Raw genomic sequence first — 19,075 nt, forward strand, 5'->3', positions numbered from 1 at the left:
ATGCTGATTGGGTTATGCTTTTAGATCAAGAGGAATGATCCTATCTCAGCAGAGAATCATAAAACGGTTGCAAAAATTTTTTCTCTGGTCAACTTGAGTGCGTTCTTTTTAAAATGAGGACTACCCTCATTCCTCAAATTTTTGACAATGCTTGGTCTAGAGATACTATTGGTCTGTTTTCTATTCCTGTACTAGACTGCACTAGCAATCTCTTTCTCAGTGGCCTAGTTTCCACTGAGGATTTAAATCGGAACAGAATGTAAAAATCAATCAACTACAGACAAGTATTCCCCTGTCGTGTTGACTGTAACAGGAGAATACTCGACTGTAGTTGGTTGGTTCTTACATTCTGATCAGATTTAAACCCTTGATGAAAACTAGGCCAATGACGCATTCTCTATTCCTTTTCCGCACCGTGTGATTTCACTTTAAGAGCCGTGTATAAAAAAAAAGCAATAAAACGTAAGCAGTAAAGGAATTGATCAATCACAACAGAGTTTGTAAGGCCATACATAAGTGATAGCCAATCCAACATATTGATCTTCTTACTATTTACGTCTTACTGCCTTAAGTTTTTTGTGTGCTATGGCCTTAATAGATGTCAACCTATCAGAAAGCGTGTATTCTGATAAACGATACATATAGGTTGAGATATAAAAGCGCACACTTTCGAAATTCATGTATTTTCAACAAATACTTACAAGTAAATTAACATGATGAATAATTTACATTCATATTCATGATATATAAGGGAGCGTCAATGGTTTTTTAATATAGATAAAATCGTTTAATGATCGACGGCGATGTAGAAATATACGATACAAATATTCTACAAAATTAATCTTGTGATATAAAAGATATGCACGGTAGTTTTAGTGGAGGAAAGAAACCTGCTTTTCAATGAATCATTGTAACATAATATTTATACTAGATTACAGGTTCTTAATATTTAAACATTTTATCAGAATTCTATGTACACAAAACTCTTTGAATAATTTTATATAATATATTATATATATATATATATAATTATTCGAAAATTTTATTTATATATATATGTATATATGCAGGATGTCTCGTCTATCGCATTTTCCTTCGGCCTTGTATCTTTATAGGCAGTTCATTTTGATATTTATTGATATAAAAAAAAAAAGATTGAAATGATCATATACAAAGAATTTGTTGAGAAACATTCAATGAACTAAGACATTCTGCATATATATATATATATATATATATATATTGAAAAACTAATCAACTTCATAGCGAGATTAATTTACAATAAGGTGTTTTTTACAAGTACTCTTTATCTACAGCTTGCATTAGCCACGCATGCTCGTTTTAAATATGCATTGTATCGCGTTGTAAGAGAGATTCTCTAGGACGTCACACATATATCAGGCCGCACAGCCATGCAAACATACAATGTATATATATTTGGTGTTATCCTTTGATTTTTAGTATAATGTAAAACTAGATTACTTTGTTTCTCATAATATAATCACGTATAATTATCATATCCTATCTGTAAGTAGCAGCATCGTATTCACTATCAGTGCAAAGTGTCTTGATAAAAGGTACTTTAAAGGTAACTTTTTTTAGCTTTATATATAAATATAGTTTATCATTTTCGATAATGTATTTAAACATGCATTTATCTGTGTTCCAGAGAATTGTGGAATTGAAATAGATAATGACATATTGTATAATCGTTAAATGTGAGAATATAACAATCGTTACCGCAATTAGGATAAAGAGGTAATTTAGATGGGTTAAAAGAAATTTTAATGTTGTATAAAAGATTCAGGTCGTATAATTTATTCAATCAAACACATAAAACATACACTATTGTATCAATAGTGCATATTTTGTATGTTTGAATACATTAAGCGACCTCAATCTTTTATACAATCTTTTATACAATTTCAAAATTTTATATTAAATCTATTCAAATTATCCCGTTTTATTTTATATGATTTTAAGTTAACAAGTTGTATAAATTTAATTTGTGATTTTAAGTGTATGTATCATATATCGTTTCTGTACTAGAAAAAAAAAATTGGAAGATCCAAGGAACAAAGTAATCCGAGTTTATCGGGTATTTGCTAAAATTTTCATCTGAAGTAGAATACTCGCGTTGCTGCTATAAACTTCTTTTTGTTATAAATAACGTAACTATAACCGAACATGGTGACTACAGCTTAACATTATTACATGAATTTTTACCATGTACATTCAACGATTCTATGTATATACCTCAAGAAATCGTGATCGTTTAAAATCCGGTGATTTGCATTATTTTGCCGCTACCGCCATCGTATAATTACACGTAACAAACATTACAAAGAGCATTGACCGCGAAACTGGCCCATTTTTGGTCCCACGATTTTGGAACTGAATTGTGCCAAATGATATCTTTTGATGAGACATCAATCATAAAAAAATTTCAAGTTAAGGCTAGAATTGGTTTAAGAGATATGGGGGTCAAAGTTCAATAAAGTATCAGCCCATACGCTTTAAGGCACGAATTTGTCAGTCAGATTCACACAATTCAGTTTAAAAATCGTATAACTAAAAATGGTCTGAAAAAACCAATGATTTTGTGGTCGCTTTTTTCTATACGACTTTCTGTCCACTCGATCGTGAATTGAATTGATTGGTATACGATATGGTTTTTTAAAATATAGAAAATATACATTCGATCCGTGCCTGTGTAAATTGTATATAGCCGTAAAATTATTACATACTATCTATAAACATACATACACAACTACTTAATTGCACCGACGCGTTAACGGAGTTAACATTTATATGATACATTCATACAGCATAGAAGCTTGCAGCAATTGCTACAACATTTGCAATATTATTGCAATATTACTGAAATATTGCAATGTTGTTACGACTGGAAGGATCTGTGCTGTATGGGAATATATCGCATTCTCGCAGAGGAAAGTAACAAAAATCGACATTTTTCGAATTTTGTATTATGCGTGGATTGTGTTCTAAATACATCGGCCTACAATAAAAAAAGATATACAAATTAAACTCAAATACTTCCCAAAGAAAAATGATAATTCAAAAAGAGATAGTTTTTAAAGACAATAATTCTGTAACAAGATTCATATTTACATTATTTCCACATTTTTATAATATTTCTATGAAATTTTAAAATATTTCAAATTATAATATTTTGTTTATCTAATGTATAAAATATTTAAAATATTTTAACGTTTAATGTTTAAAATATTTTAATGCTCACTCAGGAAGAATATAATTTTATTCATTAATGCAAAATGATGAAAGCATGCGATTTACAAAAAAATGATTTGTCTATTGCTTATGGCAAATTGCAATTTGCATGGAAAGTGAACACTCGTTCAAATCCGTGACGTTTAATTAGGAAAATGATAATTCATATGATTTCTTAAAATAACATACAATTTAAATGTTATAAAACATTTTAAACATCACATCGCTCTTATCTTTAGACGAATCTCTTTCTCAGTTGAATTAGTTAATTTTTTTTCTAATTCTTACCATCTTTATATTTAACATGTATTATTTTTACAAAATCATCTGAAACATTTTACAATTTCATAGAAATATTCTAACAATGTAGAATGAATGAAATAGAAGTAATGTATGTATTAATTTTGTTATGGTATTATGGTATTTCTAAAAACTATCTGTTATGAATTGTCATTTTTCTTTGAAATATATTTGAAGAAAACTTAAAACAAGTAATTTGTAATTAATTCTAGTTTATTTATGTCTAATACTAAAGAAATAATTAATTGTAAGAAATAATTAATTGTAAAATATGCAATTTTTTTTCTTTCCTCTTTCCTTAACAATTTCATATATTTTTTTTTACTTATGTCACTTTTCTTGCGAGGACGCGATATATATATGTATATAATGCGCCCGAAAGGTTCATTACATTTTCACTTTTTATGATCAAAGGAATATCAATGCATATCTTTCACATTGCATAACATTCCAAGACCAGGCATGGGCGGATTAATTTTAATTTACCAATAAATGTCGTTGTCGTAATATATAAATTACATAACAATCTCTGTACAGATATATTTTAGACAATATATTTCTAATCGTGAACTGGTTCCCGCAATAATAAATTCACGAAATATTCTCCCTTGGAATTCGGAAGCTCTATATTTCGTCGCCAAAGATCAGTGTTCTAGATTTCGATAATTCTCAATTGAATAATATTTTATTCAAAACATCGCGACACTGATCCCAACGTTATTAAAGAATTATAAATGCGACGTATAAAAATTTCAAAACACGTTATATCGCCACTGTTCCCGATGACTCAATTATTCATACATACAAACAACAGCCGCACCTAGATAAAAATTATTTAATATTCAGTTCCAAAACGAATTATCGCGATATATATACAAATTGGGATGACGATAGGGAAGATACACTAATCGTCCCGTGCATTTCAGTTAAAGACGCTCGGACACGTGATCACGCGGATTATACAAGTTCTTTCGTATCGTCGAACGTCTTCAGCCCTCGCTGACGGAAGACAACGAGCTACGTGTAGACTCAGTCGTATGATGTGTTAGATCAGGAAGATCGGCTGGTAAGCACAGTGGTATCGCGCTAGGCCCATAAATCGCTTCCTGTTCCTCTAATTGTAACGCGAACTGTTCCTCAAGTTTCTGTAATATGAGAAAGAGATATTAAAAAATCTATTCTTTTTTACACAATACATAAAATGATTGGCAAAATATACATAGATTAAGAAATCTCGTGATATATAAAAATATGTAGCGTTTGACTGTAAAACAAGGGAATACGTATAAGGTCTTATATTTACAGAATGTGTGTAGATGCATCTGAAATCGTGGACCAACGTTATTTTACAACAATATTGTGGACTAACCTTGTGGCTATTTTGTACATAGCTTTGAACTTGTGGAATCTCTTTCTAATTCTATTAGGATCTTTTTTATGAGGTTTACATTTAAATAAGGACTGTAATACAAATTGAGTGTCTATGCTGTTGAATGATCATAGTTATGAGACCCTTCAAGAAAACCGTGTTTTTATAAGTTATTCTACTAATTCTAATAGCCCATGATAACCACATTACCCTGTTATTTCCAAATTTGACCAATTAAGCTTTCGTAATAAAGCAACATAATTTACGATACAATCACATCGAAATACATGGACGAGACAAATACAGAGATGAAACTCTTTCTTTTAAACACACCAAATCTTAAGAATACATGAGTTATTTAATGTTTTTAGCTACGTTATTTAAAAAGATGTTCTCCCTTAATAAACTTAACTGAATTTTGTATTTATATATTAGAAAATTATAGAACTTTACACATTAATTAGCTTTTCCACTTCTTCTGTTCGATTTTGTTTTCTTATTAACTACAAATAAACAGAAAATTATGTAATTAAGTGAAAATGAGAATAAACAGGGAACATTAACATACATATATATTATGTATATCCTATATAACTTATTAAATATTACATAGACCTCGAGAAGCATGTGAAAATCTTATCCGATCCGTATACTTTCCTTAGTCTTGGAATTATGATTCATAAAAAATAAATTAATTCATTGCACCACATGATATGATTTCCACACATGTCCCATAAATTTTATACAAAAATATATAGTTATATAAATATATATATATATAGTTTATCACTTTTTCTGAATTATGTTAGCGATTCTTTGAATAATTGCGTAAAAATATATAATACAATCTACATATCTACACATATACATGTATATGTGTGTGTGTGTGTGTGTGTGTGTGTGTGTATGTGTGTGTACAATCGATAATATTAAATTCTAAATTTATTACGTTAGCACTAAAGCGCTAGTGAGTAAAGCAAAGAAGATTATTACATTATTTATGAAGAAAGTGCCGTGTAAGCAAGGAAGTCTTACATTCGCAAGAAAATAAAAGATAATACAAAAGATCGTAATGTATTCTGATGCATTTACCAAAATCGTCTTCCAAATTTATGTATACCGTTTGGAAAATATTCTTCTGTTATCATATAGAGAAAGATTAACATAGTAGAGATACATTACATACGCGTATATATGTAAAACTTCCTTAAATTAAATGTGACATAAAACATTACACATGATTTGGACACTATCTACGAGAGAACGGCACTAGATCTGGTTTGGAGTAACTTCGTGAGAACGTGCCGTTCGACACGAAGGTACCCGAATCCGAACCGCTCATCTTCAGCGACACTCTAGGTATGGTGAAAGATGGGGAAGTGGGAGTGGAACGTGGTAAGCGTGGCAAGCGTGGTGATCTCCTCCAAGTGTCGGAAATCACGGTTTTAGAATAGTCAAAAGGGGAAAAAGAGAGACCACTAAGACCAGAAGAAGGTAAATAGTCTTGGTAGCGTTTTTCCAATGCTTCCATTTCAGCCGCCAGATCAGCTTCTATCTTCTATAACAGGTACATCAAGACTTTATTTCAGATTTGTGTCAAGACCTAGTTTTCAAATACTTCGCGCGTTTAAGTTACTTTAATTGCGAATTCGCGTCGTATTTCCTTTCCACTACGTTCTTGCTAATTACTTTTCATCTTGATTTACAGCGACTTCGTTTTATTAATGATTAGTCATGCAAATTAAGCTCAGCGCAAAGCGACGTAAGCTGAATGAAAAAGCGGACGTCTCTGTTACAAAAAAACGATCGAGTTTACATATTCCAGCTCCGCATTATGCTTTCCGCTCACAAATTTCTCTGCGTCAGTTTGCGCCGACCTTTTGAATCGATCTGAATTCTCACACTGTTACAGAATGCGCAAAAGTAAAAACGTAATTTTGAAAGTGAAGCACATTGCTAAACCAATAAAGAATTAAAAGGCAGTTATACTATTAGGCCGCAAAGATCAAAGATTTTTGCATTCAAGAAATACATCGATAAGACGAAGATAAAATAACTTTAAGATAATATTATTCATGTTTAACATAATTACCTGCTTTCGAGGCTTAAGTAGCGCCTTCCATTCACGAATTTCTCTTCCATAGGCCTCTTCTTGTTCCTTCAACTTCAGGGTTTCATGCTCCATCAACATCTTTCGCTTTTCGTTCTGTAACTGTTCCAATTCCTTGATCGTAGCGTCACTCTGAGCCCTCACCTCTTCGAGCTGTCTGGAATGCTTTAATTCGAATCTTTGCTGTTCCGCTCTGTATCTCTTCTTCTCATTCTCCTGAAACTTTTTCAGTTTCTCGCGCTCGGCATCGGGATCTGGCGCGAGCACGGACGACATCGAGATCCTCATCGATTCTCGGAACATCATCTCGCGCGCCTTCATCTCGTTGCGAATTCTCTTCGGCAAGTTTCTACGTTCTACTGTTTGTCGCTTGATCAATTCCTCCTCCTTCCTCTGATTCATTCTCTTCATCTGCTCCAGCTCCTTCTCGTGCCGTATGAGCATCTGATGTCTTTGCAGGAAGAAGATGTCCTTGAGCTGTTTCTTGAGTAGCTGTTGCCGCTCATGTATCTGCCGTTCCTCTTGCTCCCAGATCGCAGCTTCTCTACCACGCATCAGTTGCTGCTTCTGTTGCAAGAACTGTCGCTCCATTAACGCTATCTTCTCGCGATGGCTATCAGACAATCGTCTTAGTGACATTTCGTGACTCTCATTGAGCTTTTCCAAAAAGAGCTTTTCCCGCTCCTCGTGTTCAGCTTCAAGCTTCTCCTTCCGTATTTTAAATGTGCTCTTCCGCTTGTCCTTTGGCATCAAGTCTATCTCTTGCTTGAGCAATCTTAATTCTTGCTTCAGGCCTTCTCGGAATTGTTTGAGTTCTCTCTCTTGCTCGCTTCGAATCTTCTTGGACGACACTCGCAAATCAACCTCTTGCTGTGCTTCGGCGCGTTCGATTTGCTGTCTCTGTTGTCGGGCGAGCGCTTCTAAATCCGCTTCGGCACTCCGTTCTAAAATTTGTCGTTCTTGCTCGAATCGTTTCTCCTGCTGGTCCTTATTGAATTGAGCTTTTTGAGACAGATCCTGATATTGTTTCTGCTCCATCTTCTGCAGCATCTTCAATTCCCGTAGTTCCTGCTTCCTGAATATCTGATCGTCGTACACCTTGCCATTCTCGTCATCGCCATATATCACCCTTGAAGTCGTTGTCGTCATCATGACGCCGTCAATTTCGAATTTCCTCGTGCGCTTTCTCGTCTTTTTCTTCAGATTCATCATTTGTATGTCTTCCTTCGTTCTAGTTGGTCGGGATATCTCACGATTGTAATCAGGTTTTCGACGTAGGATGACTTCCTCGTCCACCTCCGTATGTTGAGGTTGATTCAAACGGTTTTCCTTATTCGATTCTCTACTATCCTGACTGATCGTCGTCGAAATAGACTCGGCGTCAGAACGATCGATGCTCTTACTCGGCGTGTGTGATCTTATGGAACTAGAATCGCTCTGGGAACGAGAACCCTCGAAACTGTCTGGAGAAATTCGTTTCTCCTTATTGAAAGGACTCTTAACGTTAATCTCTTTCGGTCTGACTGTCTTCACGATCCTATCGTCGGCGTGATGTGGCATTTCGTTCTTGATCAATCCATTTAGCTTCTTCACATTTCTTTCATAATCGTCTATATCTGGAGACTCGATGGTCGTACTGGCAATTATCACCTTGCCGCTCTCATCCCCGCTGTCACTTCTTAAGCTCAATCTCTCATTCGAACTCAAATCACTATGAGACGAGCCGGTACGAATGGCATTGTGTTTTTTGGATATCGATGAGTCTTTCACTTGTTCCTTATCTTCGCCGACGGTGACCACCGAAACATGACTGGTATCCTGCAATTCGTCCACGATGGGGCTCACTATAACTACCTCTGACTCATCCAATTTTTTGCCGATTCTCTTAGATACGTCAGTAAGTACGATAGGCTGTTCCTGCGGCGTGTATTCCAAACTATCCAAACTGGGAAACGCGTCGTCCTCGACAGAATTATCGTTCACTTGAGTCTTGTTCATCTCGTTGGCAACGATAACGACTTCCGATGTCGGAGAGGTGCGACGCGGAAGAGGCGTCGTTGTCGTGGCTGCCGTCGAGGGCGCGTCCACCAATACTGGCGGATGCGTTGTCACAACGGTTACTTGGCTTATGTTACTTGCTAGACTGTTTGACATATCCGGTGAGTCGGTAGTAATATGAACTGTCGATGTATTTAAGCGTACTTCTTGCTCAGGTTGAGCTTTTCCTGAAACGTGTACAGTATTTACTGAAATTTCTTGAAAAAAATATTCTGAGAATTCGCGAATTTTTCAAGTATTTTTATTGAAATTTTAGATAAGAATAGAAAATTTTTAATGCAACTTTGAAATAAATTGGAGTATAATCAGTACGAATAAATTATATACTGAAAATTAATAAAAGATAGGAGTTCCACGAGACTATAATTTTCTACAATTAGATCTACAAAACTTCTAAAATAGTATAGGAAAGATTCACTACAATATAGTATTAATAAGCTCTTTTCTGTGTTGACTGTTGTCTTTTCTACTGTTATTCGGATATTTTTATAAAAACCTACGCGATATATAAGAATATACATGAATATATGGATGCCATAATTATTGTTAACCGTTTGTTGTAAAACGTTTGTCGATATTTTGTATTGGCAAAAAAAATAATCAAAGTAACGCTTTCAGAAAGAGATAGAATTTAAATTTAAAAAAAAAAAACTTCTAAAAAATTTTTCTAATTGACAAAATTCCATGGAAGAGTTCCTGATTTTCAAGAATAAAAAAATCCGAAAATTCTAAATTTTTCTAGATAAATATTTTGATTGTATAAATAAAGAACAAGTAAAGATTAATCTAAGATAATACTATCTAAATCTTACCAGTAATAACGACTATATTGTCTCCACTGCTTCTCCTCGAACTACTTCTGCTTCTGAGTGGTGTCGATGTAATCACTGAAACGTTAATTCCTGGATCCTGTTTCTCTAAGCTCTTGTCATCACTCGCTACATCCTCCTGATGATAATCCGTCTTATTACTATCTGTTTTTGCATGTCTTAACTCATCCGAGAAGCTTTCAAGAGAATCATTTCTGGACGATCCCGCACTGCGACTTTTCACGGAGCTTTCAGTCTTCGTTACGCCAAACTGCGTCTTAATATCTTCCGTAGAATTAGCTTTAACATTATTCTTCTCTGATAGGCGCGTCGACGCGACGGATATATGCTTCAATGTTTCCATAGAACCGTCGCTTATTCTTTTCTTAGGGTCCATAGATAATCGCTTCTCCAATACGGCATTCAATTTCTCCCCAACAGACTTCCGCTTCTCCTCCAAACTCTTGTAAACCTCTTTTTCTCGAGATTGTAATTCATAATTTGTTACGTCATCAACAGACGACAGCTTATTTTTCATTCTATAAAAATAAAAATATTGTTTCATGATAAAGAATTTTTTTTAAATCAGTCTAAATTTAAATCATTCTAAATTTAATTTATGAAACTTAACTCTAACTATTAAAAATTAAATGAAAAAAAGCTTACCTGCTTTTATCTTCAAATGATGATTGTTTATATATTATCTTTGATAAGTCTTCAATCATCTCTGGCTTCACGGGTGCCGATTTGCGTTTCTCATTTATGCCCAGTTTCTTCGAGACGGAACTCGATTTATTGTTTATTAACTTCTGCTGATTTTCAAACTTTTTTATATTATCGAATAATTTACCGTTACCCTCACTCTCTACTTTCTTCGTCTTCTCGGAACTATCCAATTCATTTTGCGTCTGATCTTCTAAATTCTTTTGCTCTTTATCTTTAACATTTGTCAGCTGTTGATCCGCTGTCTTTTCATTTTGCGATAATTTATTAATATGTGGTTTGTTGTCTTCCGTAGATTTCTGTTTATCTGACAGATTTGCGACTTTCTCAACGGTTTTCAAAATGTTCTCTCTCTCCTCGACTTTCTTTTTCTTCTCTTCGCTGTCTTGACGCATGGGTGGTGGCGGAGGTGCTGGACCTTTATCTCGAGATAATCTGCGCTCATTTGTTTCACTTGGTGGCTTAGGTGCCTACGTAAATAATTACATACACGCCATTATCAAACATTCACCTGTTACGCAATTGATAATCTATTAATTAATTATATCAAGTACCTGCTTCTTCTCGACAGGAGGTTGTATGTTCTCTTTAGACTCAGCCTTACGCAATCTCTTATTTTTGTCCTCTTTCTCACCATCCCGATTGATTTCTCGTTTGTGACTCTCCTCTTTCTTCACAGGCGCAGGCAATGCCACATTTTCTTTTTCGGGGACTGAAAAATAGAGACAAATATTATTACATTTTAAAATGTTATATACATATTGATTTTGTGTGTATACTCACTCTTAACATCAGCATCAAGGCGCGTAGGTGCGGAGTCATCTGTGATTTGATCCAGTTCCAGAGGAAGCTGAGACGTGCGCTGCTCCTGAAATATTAATATACATGTACATTAAATGCGAAGATAAGAAGTAAAGAAATATAGATAAAAATTTCTTTCGATTCAGACTCATTTGATTTCCATTACAAATGCGGTATTAAATAACATTTAAGATACATAAATAGAAATATTAATGGCAAAGATTACAATCGTAAATTTGCAGTTTACTGTTTCGATATAAAGAACATGAAATATGAAAAGAAAAAAAAATAGAAAATGTTATCTCATGCATATAATTATGTGGTGATCCATGTAAATTTTACAAATTATTTTCTCGGAAATTCTTAGGAATAGTAATAAAATTTCTTTTGAGATTTTACAGTAAGTCTTTTGTAGAAAAAAGAAAGAATAAGATTCAAACTTTGAAAAAGATAACTTTGTATACCTTTTTCTCACAAATTGAATCTTCTTATTATTACACAAGTCTCTAGATTTCTGACAACAGCATTCCATTTATTCTATAAAAACCTCTGACACACTTTAAAATATCAAAGAAAAATTTTATTTCCGAAAAAAATAGCTGATATTGTATTATATGGATCATTGTATAACATTTTTCTTAGTACAGTAACATATGTAGCTTTTTTAAGTTCATAAATTATATAACTCAGGATTAATTGATTCTGTTAGCGCACGGAATGCAGCGGCGCAAACTACTAACCTGACGCGCATTGGGATAATGAGGCTGGCGAGGGCCAGAAGAACCGCATGCACAGCCAAAATAACAAAATTATCACAACATATTTTATACATAGAATATTCTACTATTGATTCTACATTTTCAATAATTCATTCCTTACAATTAAAAAGAAAAGCGAAATTGACAGATTTAATTTTAAACGCATGCACTACTATAATATTTAAGTGAAATAATCACGCATCATGCGTAATCTTATATAAATGCGAACAGTCACATCTTATTTAAGAATTGACAACTGATTTGACTTGATACAAATAAACTAATGTTTTAATGCATTCGTTTTTTCAGGGACATTTGTCAGGATCAATAATCAGGTTCTGATACAACATCTGAACAACAAATTTTTCTAATAGTTTACGTAGACCTTCATTTTACATAGACAGGGGTAAGACAAATATGCTTCACACAGAAGCAGCTTACCAATTCGTTGATATTGTTCTCTGTGTTTTTTCGTTTTTTTGGCCTTCTATAATAACGGAAGCATGTAACAATGTGTAATACATGTTAATTCTGCATTATCAGAAGCTCTGTGCATAACTATCTGAATTATGAAATAAGTTACTTATCACGTGTTATTATATAAAATATAATCTTTTGCACTAGAGCAAATTTATTTAAATAAGATTGAAAGTGTTTCACATTATTAACTACAGTATAAATGTGACTATAATATAAATTAATGTAACAAAAACGCTATGTTAAAAAATATTTATTCTTCATAAAAGCACGTATTAAAATTTGTAAATCTCATGCAAAAAATATATATATTGCATGTTTTTTTAATAGAAGGATTCGTATATCTGTTAGTTACAGTTTTATAAATTGTATTTGTTCTTTATTCTATATGATCTGCATAATTAACATGTACCTAAAGAACGCAACATGGAATGTAGAAAATAGAACCTACCTCTGCTTCCTCATCTACCAGCTCTTCTTCAACAACATCCGCCTTATATTCAAGTAACAAGTCCCTGATAGGCTTTGGATCTAAATTTCGGCTTATAAACGGATGCTTTAACAAATCGTCAGCTGTGGGTCGTGAGGTTGGGTCCTTTATAAGTGCTTTAGCAATAAAATCATTAAATTCCTTACTCCATTTCCCGGGCTGATCCAGTTTCGGCGGATCACCTTTCTGTATTTTAAGTAGCACTCGCATCGGTGACATTTCGTGATTTGGTGGTTCCATTTGTGCAAACTCTATAAGAGTTATACCAAGAGACCAAATGTCCACCTAAACAATCGAGTTCACGTATAACATCTATGTTACATCATGTATCAAATAAAAAATAGATTTTCATATTTACGAAAACCTACTTTAAAATCGTAAGGATTGTCCCTGAACGTTTCACATAAGACAACCTCGGGTGCCATCCAGTAAGGAGTTCCAATAAACGTATCATGTTTCTGCAGAGTATGCTTGTTCTTTGCAGATACGCCAAAATCAGCTGTAATTAAAAACAGAAATCCTTGTTATATATTGTATTTAAATAATAGCAAAGATATTGCTAAAGCATATTTTTAAATAAACAATTTAATTTTAGAAATAATTGTAATTAAATAGACAATTACCTATTTTAACACCCCCTGCCATAGTCAGTAAGACATTTCCCGCCTTTAAATCCCTGTGTACGACTTTGGATTTGTGTAGGAAGGCAAGACCTAGAGTCATGTGTTGGCAGATGTATGCTATTTGCATTTCTGTTAGTGCCTTTTCCAACTCAACCATTATGGAATCCACAGCACCGCCGTCACAATACTCAATTAACATCTACAAAAAAACTTTTCTTCTTTCTTCGCTCTTTTTACAAAATAATCATTTGATTGCGTCACAAGAATAATTTTTATTTATAAAAAAAAGCTTTTGCTATAAATAATTACAATATTGACCATAGATATAAAGCATCCTTAATTTATTGCATTTTCTTGGAAAAGTCTAATAGAAGCAAAAAAATATTAATTTTTTAATTTATTTTTCGTTAGACATAAAACATCCACGGCACTTTGTGGTGGGTGCTTTATACTTATAGTTAAGGCTGCATAATAGAAGCATATAATATATAAATATAAAAAATGTACCCATAATTTTCCCTCAATGAAATAAGCCTCGTGTAATTCAACAATATTCGGATGCTTGCATTCTGACAAAATGTCTATCTCGATCATAAAATCACTAAGATCGTCCTCTCCCTCCAATGCACACATTTTTGCAGCGGCAAGCTGATTGGACAGCTTGTGTTGTGCCTAGAGTAACAATTGTTTAAAGAAGACGTTAAGAACAAGCAAACTTGATATCCTAGAATTCTTTAAAATGCTACATTACCTTATAAACTTTACCAAACGCACCATCTCCCAGTTCACCCACCATTTCCCAAAACTCTTCCGGATTGCAGTCCATCTTGATGTTATTGTACAACTTTTTCTTCTTCGCATCATTGCCACCAAAGTGGAAGGCCTTCTTCAAATTCGACAAGAACGACATTTTGATAGATATATCTTGATATATTCACACGTGTGCTCAAACTCGGACTACTATTGCAATTTGAACACACTGAAAAAACTCTTAACAACACTTTCCGCTGTACAAAATGTAATCATTAACAACTGTGTATTAAATTTGTAAAATATAACTCTAGTTGATGCTCAAAAGAGCTTAGTAACCATTTCGTAGCACTGTAATGTGTGGTAAAACAATGTCACTTTACGTAGTCTCCGCATTATTTTAATATCTATTGAATTATATAAGATGAGTTCTTCAAGCGCAGGGGTGTTACTTTCTTTAGATCCCTGCTGGATACCAGGGGATCGTGCCACACCACTCCCGCATCTTTGTAAACTCTAAGCCGCACTTCCTAATCGATTATCGTTGCGCTCAAACTACTGTGGGCACAGAGAAAAACAATGCGATCCATTGCTGACAATCTCCAATAATTAGACACGCAGGAAATATCGAATCAAGGTCTGAAACAAAAGAATACAATTTATTATTTATTATCAATTATTATACTTGCAATTCTATTCAATTTGTTTTGTTAATATTTTAACGTTCGGATTCTTCAAAATACCGAAGTTGAAGAGAGAACACATCTTTTTTTCAATTTTGCTATAATGTACATGCTTTGTTTGTAATATATTTCAACGAATAACATAGAAATTTCATTACACAGAAAACTAGGAACAAAATCAGCGTCCTGTTAAACAAGATGTTCACTTTAAAGTTGGCTTGAAACTAGAAATTATGTATAAAATCTTAATGTGTGTCGTGTGCTAAGTGCTTTTTAACAAGAATCAAGTATGAGACGTATTACGCGGATGTACAAATAAATTACAGAGGCAAAAGATAAGAGACATAAGAGAACACTGATATCGTTGATAAGCTTAAAAAAGAAAAAAAAATTGCTATCTGCAGTATTATCAAGGAATTCGTAGTAAAACGCCAAACAATTAACAATAAACACTGAAAATTCGAATTCTCGGCGGTCCACCGAATGCCCTTCTCTGCGATATTTGCAACTACATTTTTTAATTTGAAAACGAGTGTTGTTATCGTTATTGTTCCACAAATAAAATATATGATAAAAAAATCAGCGCAACGATAATGTAACGATAACGACACTGTCATTAAGAATTAAGCCTAAGACGCAATTAAAAAGCACAGGCAATGGAAACAGGAGATAACAGATTTGAACTTATAGCCTAAGATATAATTAAAACACAGAGGTGTAACTGGGAATAACAAATTTCAACTTATCAGACCATGATATTTTGGTATATACAGTTTCAAGTAGAAACCGTATTCCCTGTTTTATCACTTGTGTTTTTCAATTGGACATTAGGCTTATCAGAAGCCATGAATTCTGATAAACACAATTTCTGATAGGTTGAAATCTATTATTCTTCTTATTTCTTCTCCCTATTATTTTTCAATTGTGTCTCAGACAATACAGAATATAGCTTTTGGTCCTTTAATTTTCAGGTGGAAGACGTTTTGAAGACCGGATTTTCGCAACAAACGGAACGCCAACACACACTTCTACAAAGTTTTCTTTCAAAGGGAAGGAAGAGGCCAATCGGAAAGTCAAAGGCGAACGCAGCGGTGATTGCAAAGTGATGCCCTACTCGCAGAAGCATCCTGCGTGTGGGCAGCGAGACTTGCAAAACGTCCGGTGGATTCGCGGGCGCGACAGCAAATTCAATTAGGCGTTAATCGGAATTACTGTTGCGTATCGCGACGAGTCCCCGTCTCGCGATATAATCTTTTTTAGCATGGCACGCGAAACGATCGTCTCCCACCTCTCTCCCTAATAGAAATTTCACACTGGAAAGTAGCGATTATTTGTTTTTACTACATTTCAGTATTAAATTGTCGCTTAAAGAATGTGATTTGCGGCTCATCTCTATGTATACATCGTTAAATGTCAACGTTTCAAGCATTATTCTTAATGCCCGTTTCCAGCAATGTAGATTAACTTTAATCTCGGTTCAACTTTTACTCTTTGTCTTTTTCTAGAGATTAGAAAAAGAGGAATAGTAAGTTGAACTGAGATTAAAGTTAATTTACATTGGTGGAAATGAGCATAAGATATTCTGAAATTTAAAAAGTTAAATAAAAGTTAAATAAAAGAGTACGTCAGGCAAATGAGAGGGGCAGTCAGTAGGCAATTAAAATCTATAATTATCAATTGTGCTCGATTAACATTTCGGCTTACTTTTGATGAACATTAATGCCCGTTTCTAATGTAGTTTCAATGTAGTTTAATTTTAATTTTGGTTCAATAAACTTCATCTTTATCTAGTTCTAAAAATTAAAAAAAGAATAGTAAGTTGAACCAAGAATTAAAGTTCTACATTGATAGAAACGGGCATAAATTGAATTTTTGAAAGGGCTTTAATTGATAGTCGCCCTCGATCGCGTATACTTGTGTAAATGTGAGGGACAATAAGAAATCGTGAAAAAATTGCTAGAGAGAGAGAGAGAGAGAGAGAGAGAGAGAGAGAGAGAGCGCGCGCGCGCGCGAATTGTCGACAGGTGTTGACGCTCGGTCACGCGGCTTGACCAGGCTTGACACAATTTTGACAAGTGACCTTAGGTCACGTCCGTACCGTTGCCAATGCAGCCAACGTGCCAGGTGGTACAGTTGTATGGAAATCTGACTTTTCGGGAATCCTGGCTGGCAGAGATCCGTCTCGTCCCCCTGTCGTCCGTCTTGAAAAAGCGGTTAGAGCTCCTCTCGCACGAACACGCCCCGACACGCCGCGCATGGGAAATCGAGCTCAATCGGACGATGCACGGCCGTTCACGCGTGAACGACCGAGAGATAGCCGTCGTCGTCGCCGACGATGACGATGTTCGGGACGGGCAGCCGAGATCACGTAGGACAACGTCGAACTTGTACCCGTCTCGTAGAGACTAGACTGTTTCGCGGGTGCGCCTTCTCTCTCTCTCTCTCTCTTTCTCTCTCTTTCCGCATTGCCTACCTGTGACACTCTCTCTCTCCCCTGCCACGGTCGAGATATGTACGCGGATGACTTCATTCCACGCGTATAGAAAGTGCAGGAAGGTGCATTTAGAACGGTGCTGTCCAAAATACGTAATTTCACTGACATTGACTTGATGTGTGTCGACGTTCACGCCTATTGCTTTTCTTTCTTTCTTTCTATTTCTATTTGTTTCCATTACGGAAAAAAGTAAGATATGAACACCTATATGTGTCAAGCTCTCGATCAAGTCAATGTCCACGTTTACAAATCTTCGACAGCTATTCCACGTGAACAGGGAGAGAATAAAAGCACCGTCGCGCTCATTTCAGGCGAGACGGTCAGATGGTAGTGAACATGGTAGTGAATACGCGTGGCTCGCGTGCAACTTCAGGGCGGACGAGCGGCCGTCCGTCATCTACACGAGAAACTTTTGAGGACGTTTCTCTCGGAAGGAGAAGCAGCGCTCGCAGTTATGTCACTTTTGGTCACTCTATCGCTTACCTGCGATCGGTGACAGGATGGTCTAGTATTGAAATCTTGGACACAACGACCGTCTTCTCCTCCTCCTCCTCCTCCTCTTCCCCGCGTTTTGCCACTGCGAAATCCACCGGAATGTAGCCGATAGCTGGTCGACTGTGCGTCCTGTTTCACGGAATCTGTTCATGGGAGAGAAACAGAAGGCTGGAGCGATGACACTGAATAGTAAATACACACGTGAGTGCAGATTGCGTTCTGTCGCGATCCACACAGGAGTCTATTTTTCGCGGAGATCGGCAATCTCTACGGCAAAGCTGTCCGCATACACGGCCATTTTCAACCTACTGCTCACTATCACGTTTGCACGATCGCACTCACGCATGCACGCATGCACGTACACACGTAAGCCACGAGAGAGCGAGCAAACCTCTCATGCGTACACGAGACGCGCTTCACCGCGTTTGGACTGCGTTCAGAAACTTTACTAGATGCATCCACGGAATAAGGGCCTGCGCACAATTGTCTAGTTTACATCATGCACTTGATACACGTACTAACTAGTAACTTTCTATTAAATTATTTCAATTTCAGCGATGTGTTCAAAGAATGATGTACTAAATTGATACAATATGTATCAAAATGATTAATTAAGTACACATATCGTATATATGTTTACACGTATCGCCGAAATTAGGATCATTCAATAGAAAGTTACTAGTTAGTATTCGTATCAAGTGCATGATGTAAATTAGTTGGATTGAGTTCAACTTTTGTCGCGCGGTGGAAATTATATTGGGTCATCTAAAAAGTATTTTCGGTACTTTGTCACTAGATATATGACCATCAACATACATCTAGTGACAAAAAACCGCGGATACTTTTTAGATGATCCAATATATCTATTACTTCCGAGCAAGCA

At 35.1% G+C, this 19,075-nt stretch overlaps 1 protein-coding gene across 13 annotated transcripts; it reads right to left on the reverse strand.

Moving 5' to 3' along the window:
- Positions 1 to 666: 666 nt before the first annotated feature.
- On the reverse strand, positions 667 to 18,631 carry Slik (Sterile20-like kinase). 13 transcript variants are annotated; one of them, XR_015547723.1, is made up of 15 exons: positions 18,181 to 18,631; positions 14,522 to 15,159; positions 14,278 to 14,442; positions 13,771 to 13,969; positions 13,516 to 13,646; positions 13,109 to 13,432; positions 12,621 to 12,667; positions 12,163 to 12,217; positions 11,405 to 11,489; positions 11,176 to 11,321; positions 10,565 to 11,091; positions 9,902 to 10,437; positions 7,014 to 9,256; positions 4,922 to 6,479; positions 4,486 to 4,697 (listed from the first exon to the last, which is right to left on the reverse strand). XR_015547723.1 is itself a non-coding variant. In XM_087414465.1 (15 exons), exons 2-14 carry the CDS (start codon positions 14,678 to 14,680, stop codon positions 6,171 to 6,173), a joined length of 4,938 nt encoding a protein of 1,645 aa, XP_087270591.1. In that variant the 5' UTR covers positions 14,681 to 15,159; positions 18,181 to 18,629; the 3' UTR covers positions 4,486 to 4,697; positions 6,157 to 6,170. The 13 variants fall into 13 exon arrangements, 5 of the variants coding, with proteins under 5 accessions (XP_087270592.1, XP_011059316.1, XP_087270591.1 ...); XR_015547719.1 differs by having other exon boundaries at positions 6,014 to 6,479; positions 11,176 to 11,333; positions 18,181 to 18,629; XR_015547718.1 differs by having other exon boundaries at positions 11,176 to 11,333; positions 18,181 to 18,629.
- Positions 18,632 to 19,075: the final 444 nt, after the last annotated feature.

The sequence above is a fragment of the Acromyrmex echinatior genome, chromosome 16 (assembly GCF_024713525.1).
Source record: "Acromyrmex echinatior isolate Ae372 chromosome 16, ASM2471352v2, whole genome shotgun sequence".
NCBI lineage: Eukaryota > Metazoa > Arthropoda > Insecta > Hymenoptera > Formicidae > Acromyrmex > Acromyrmex echinatior.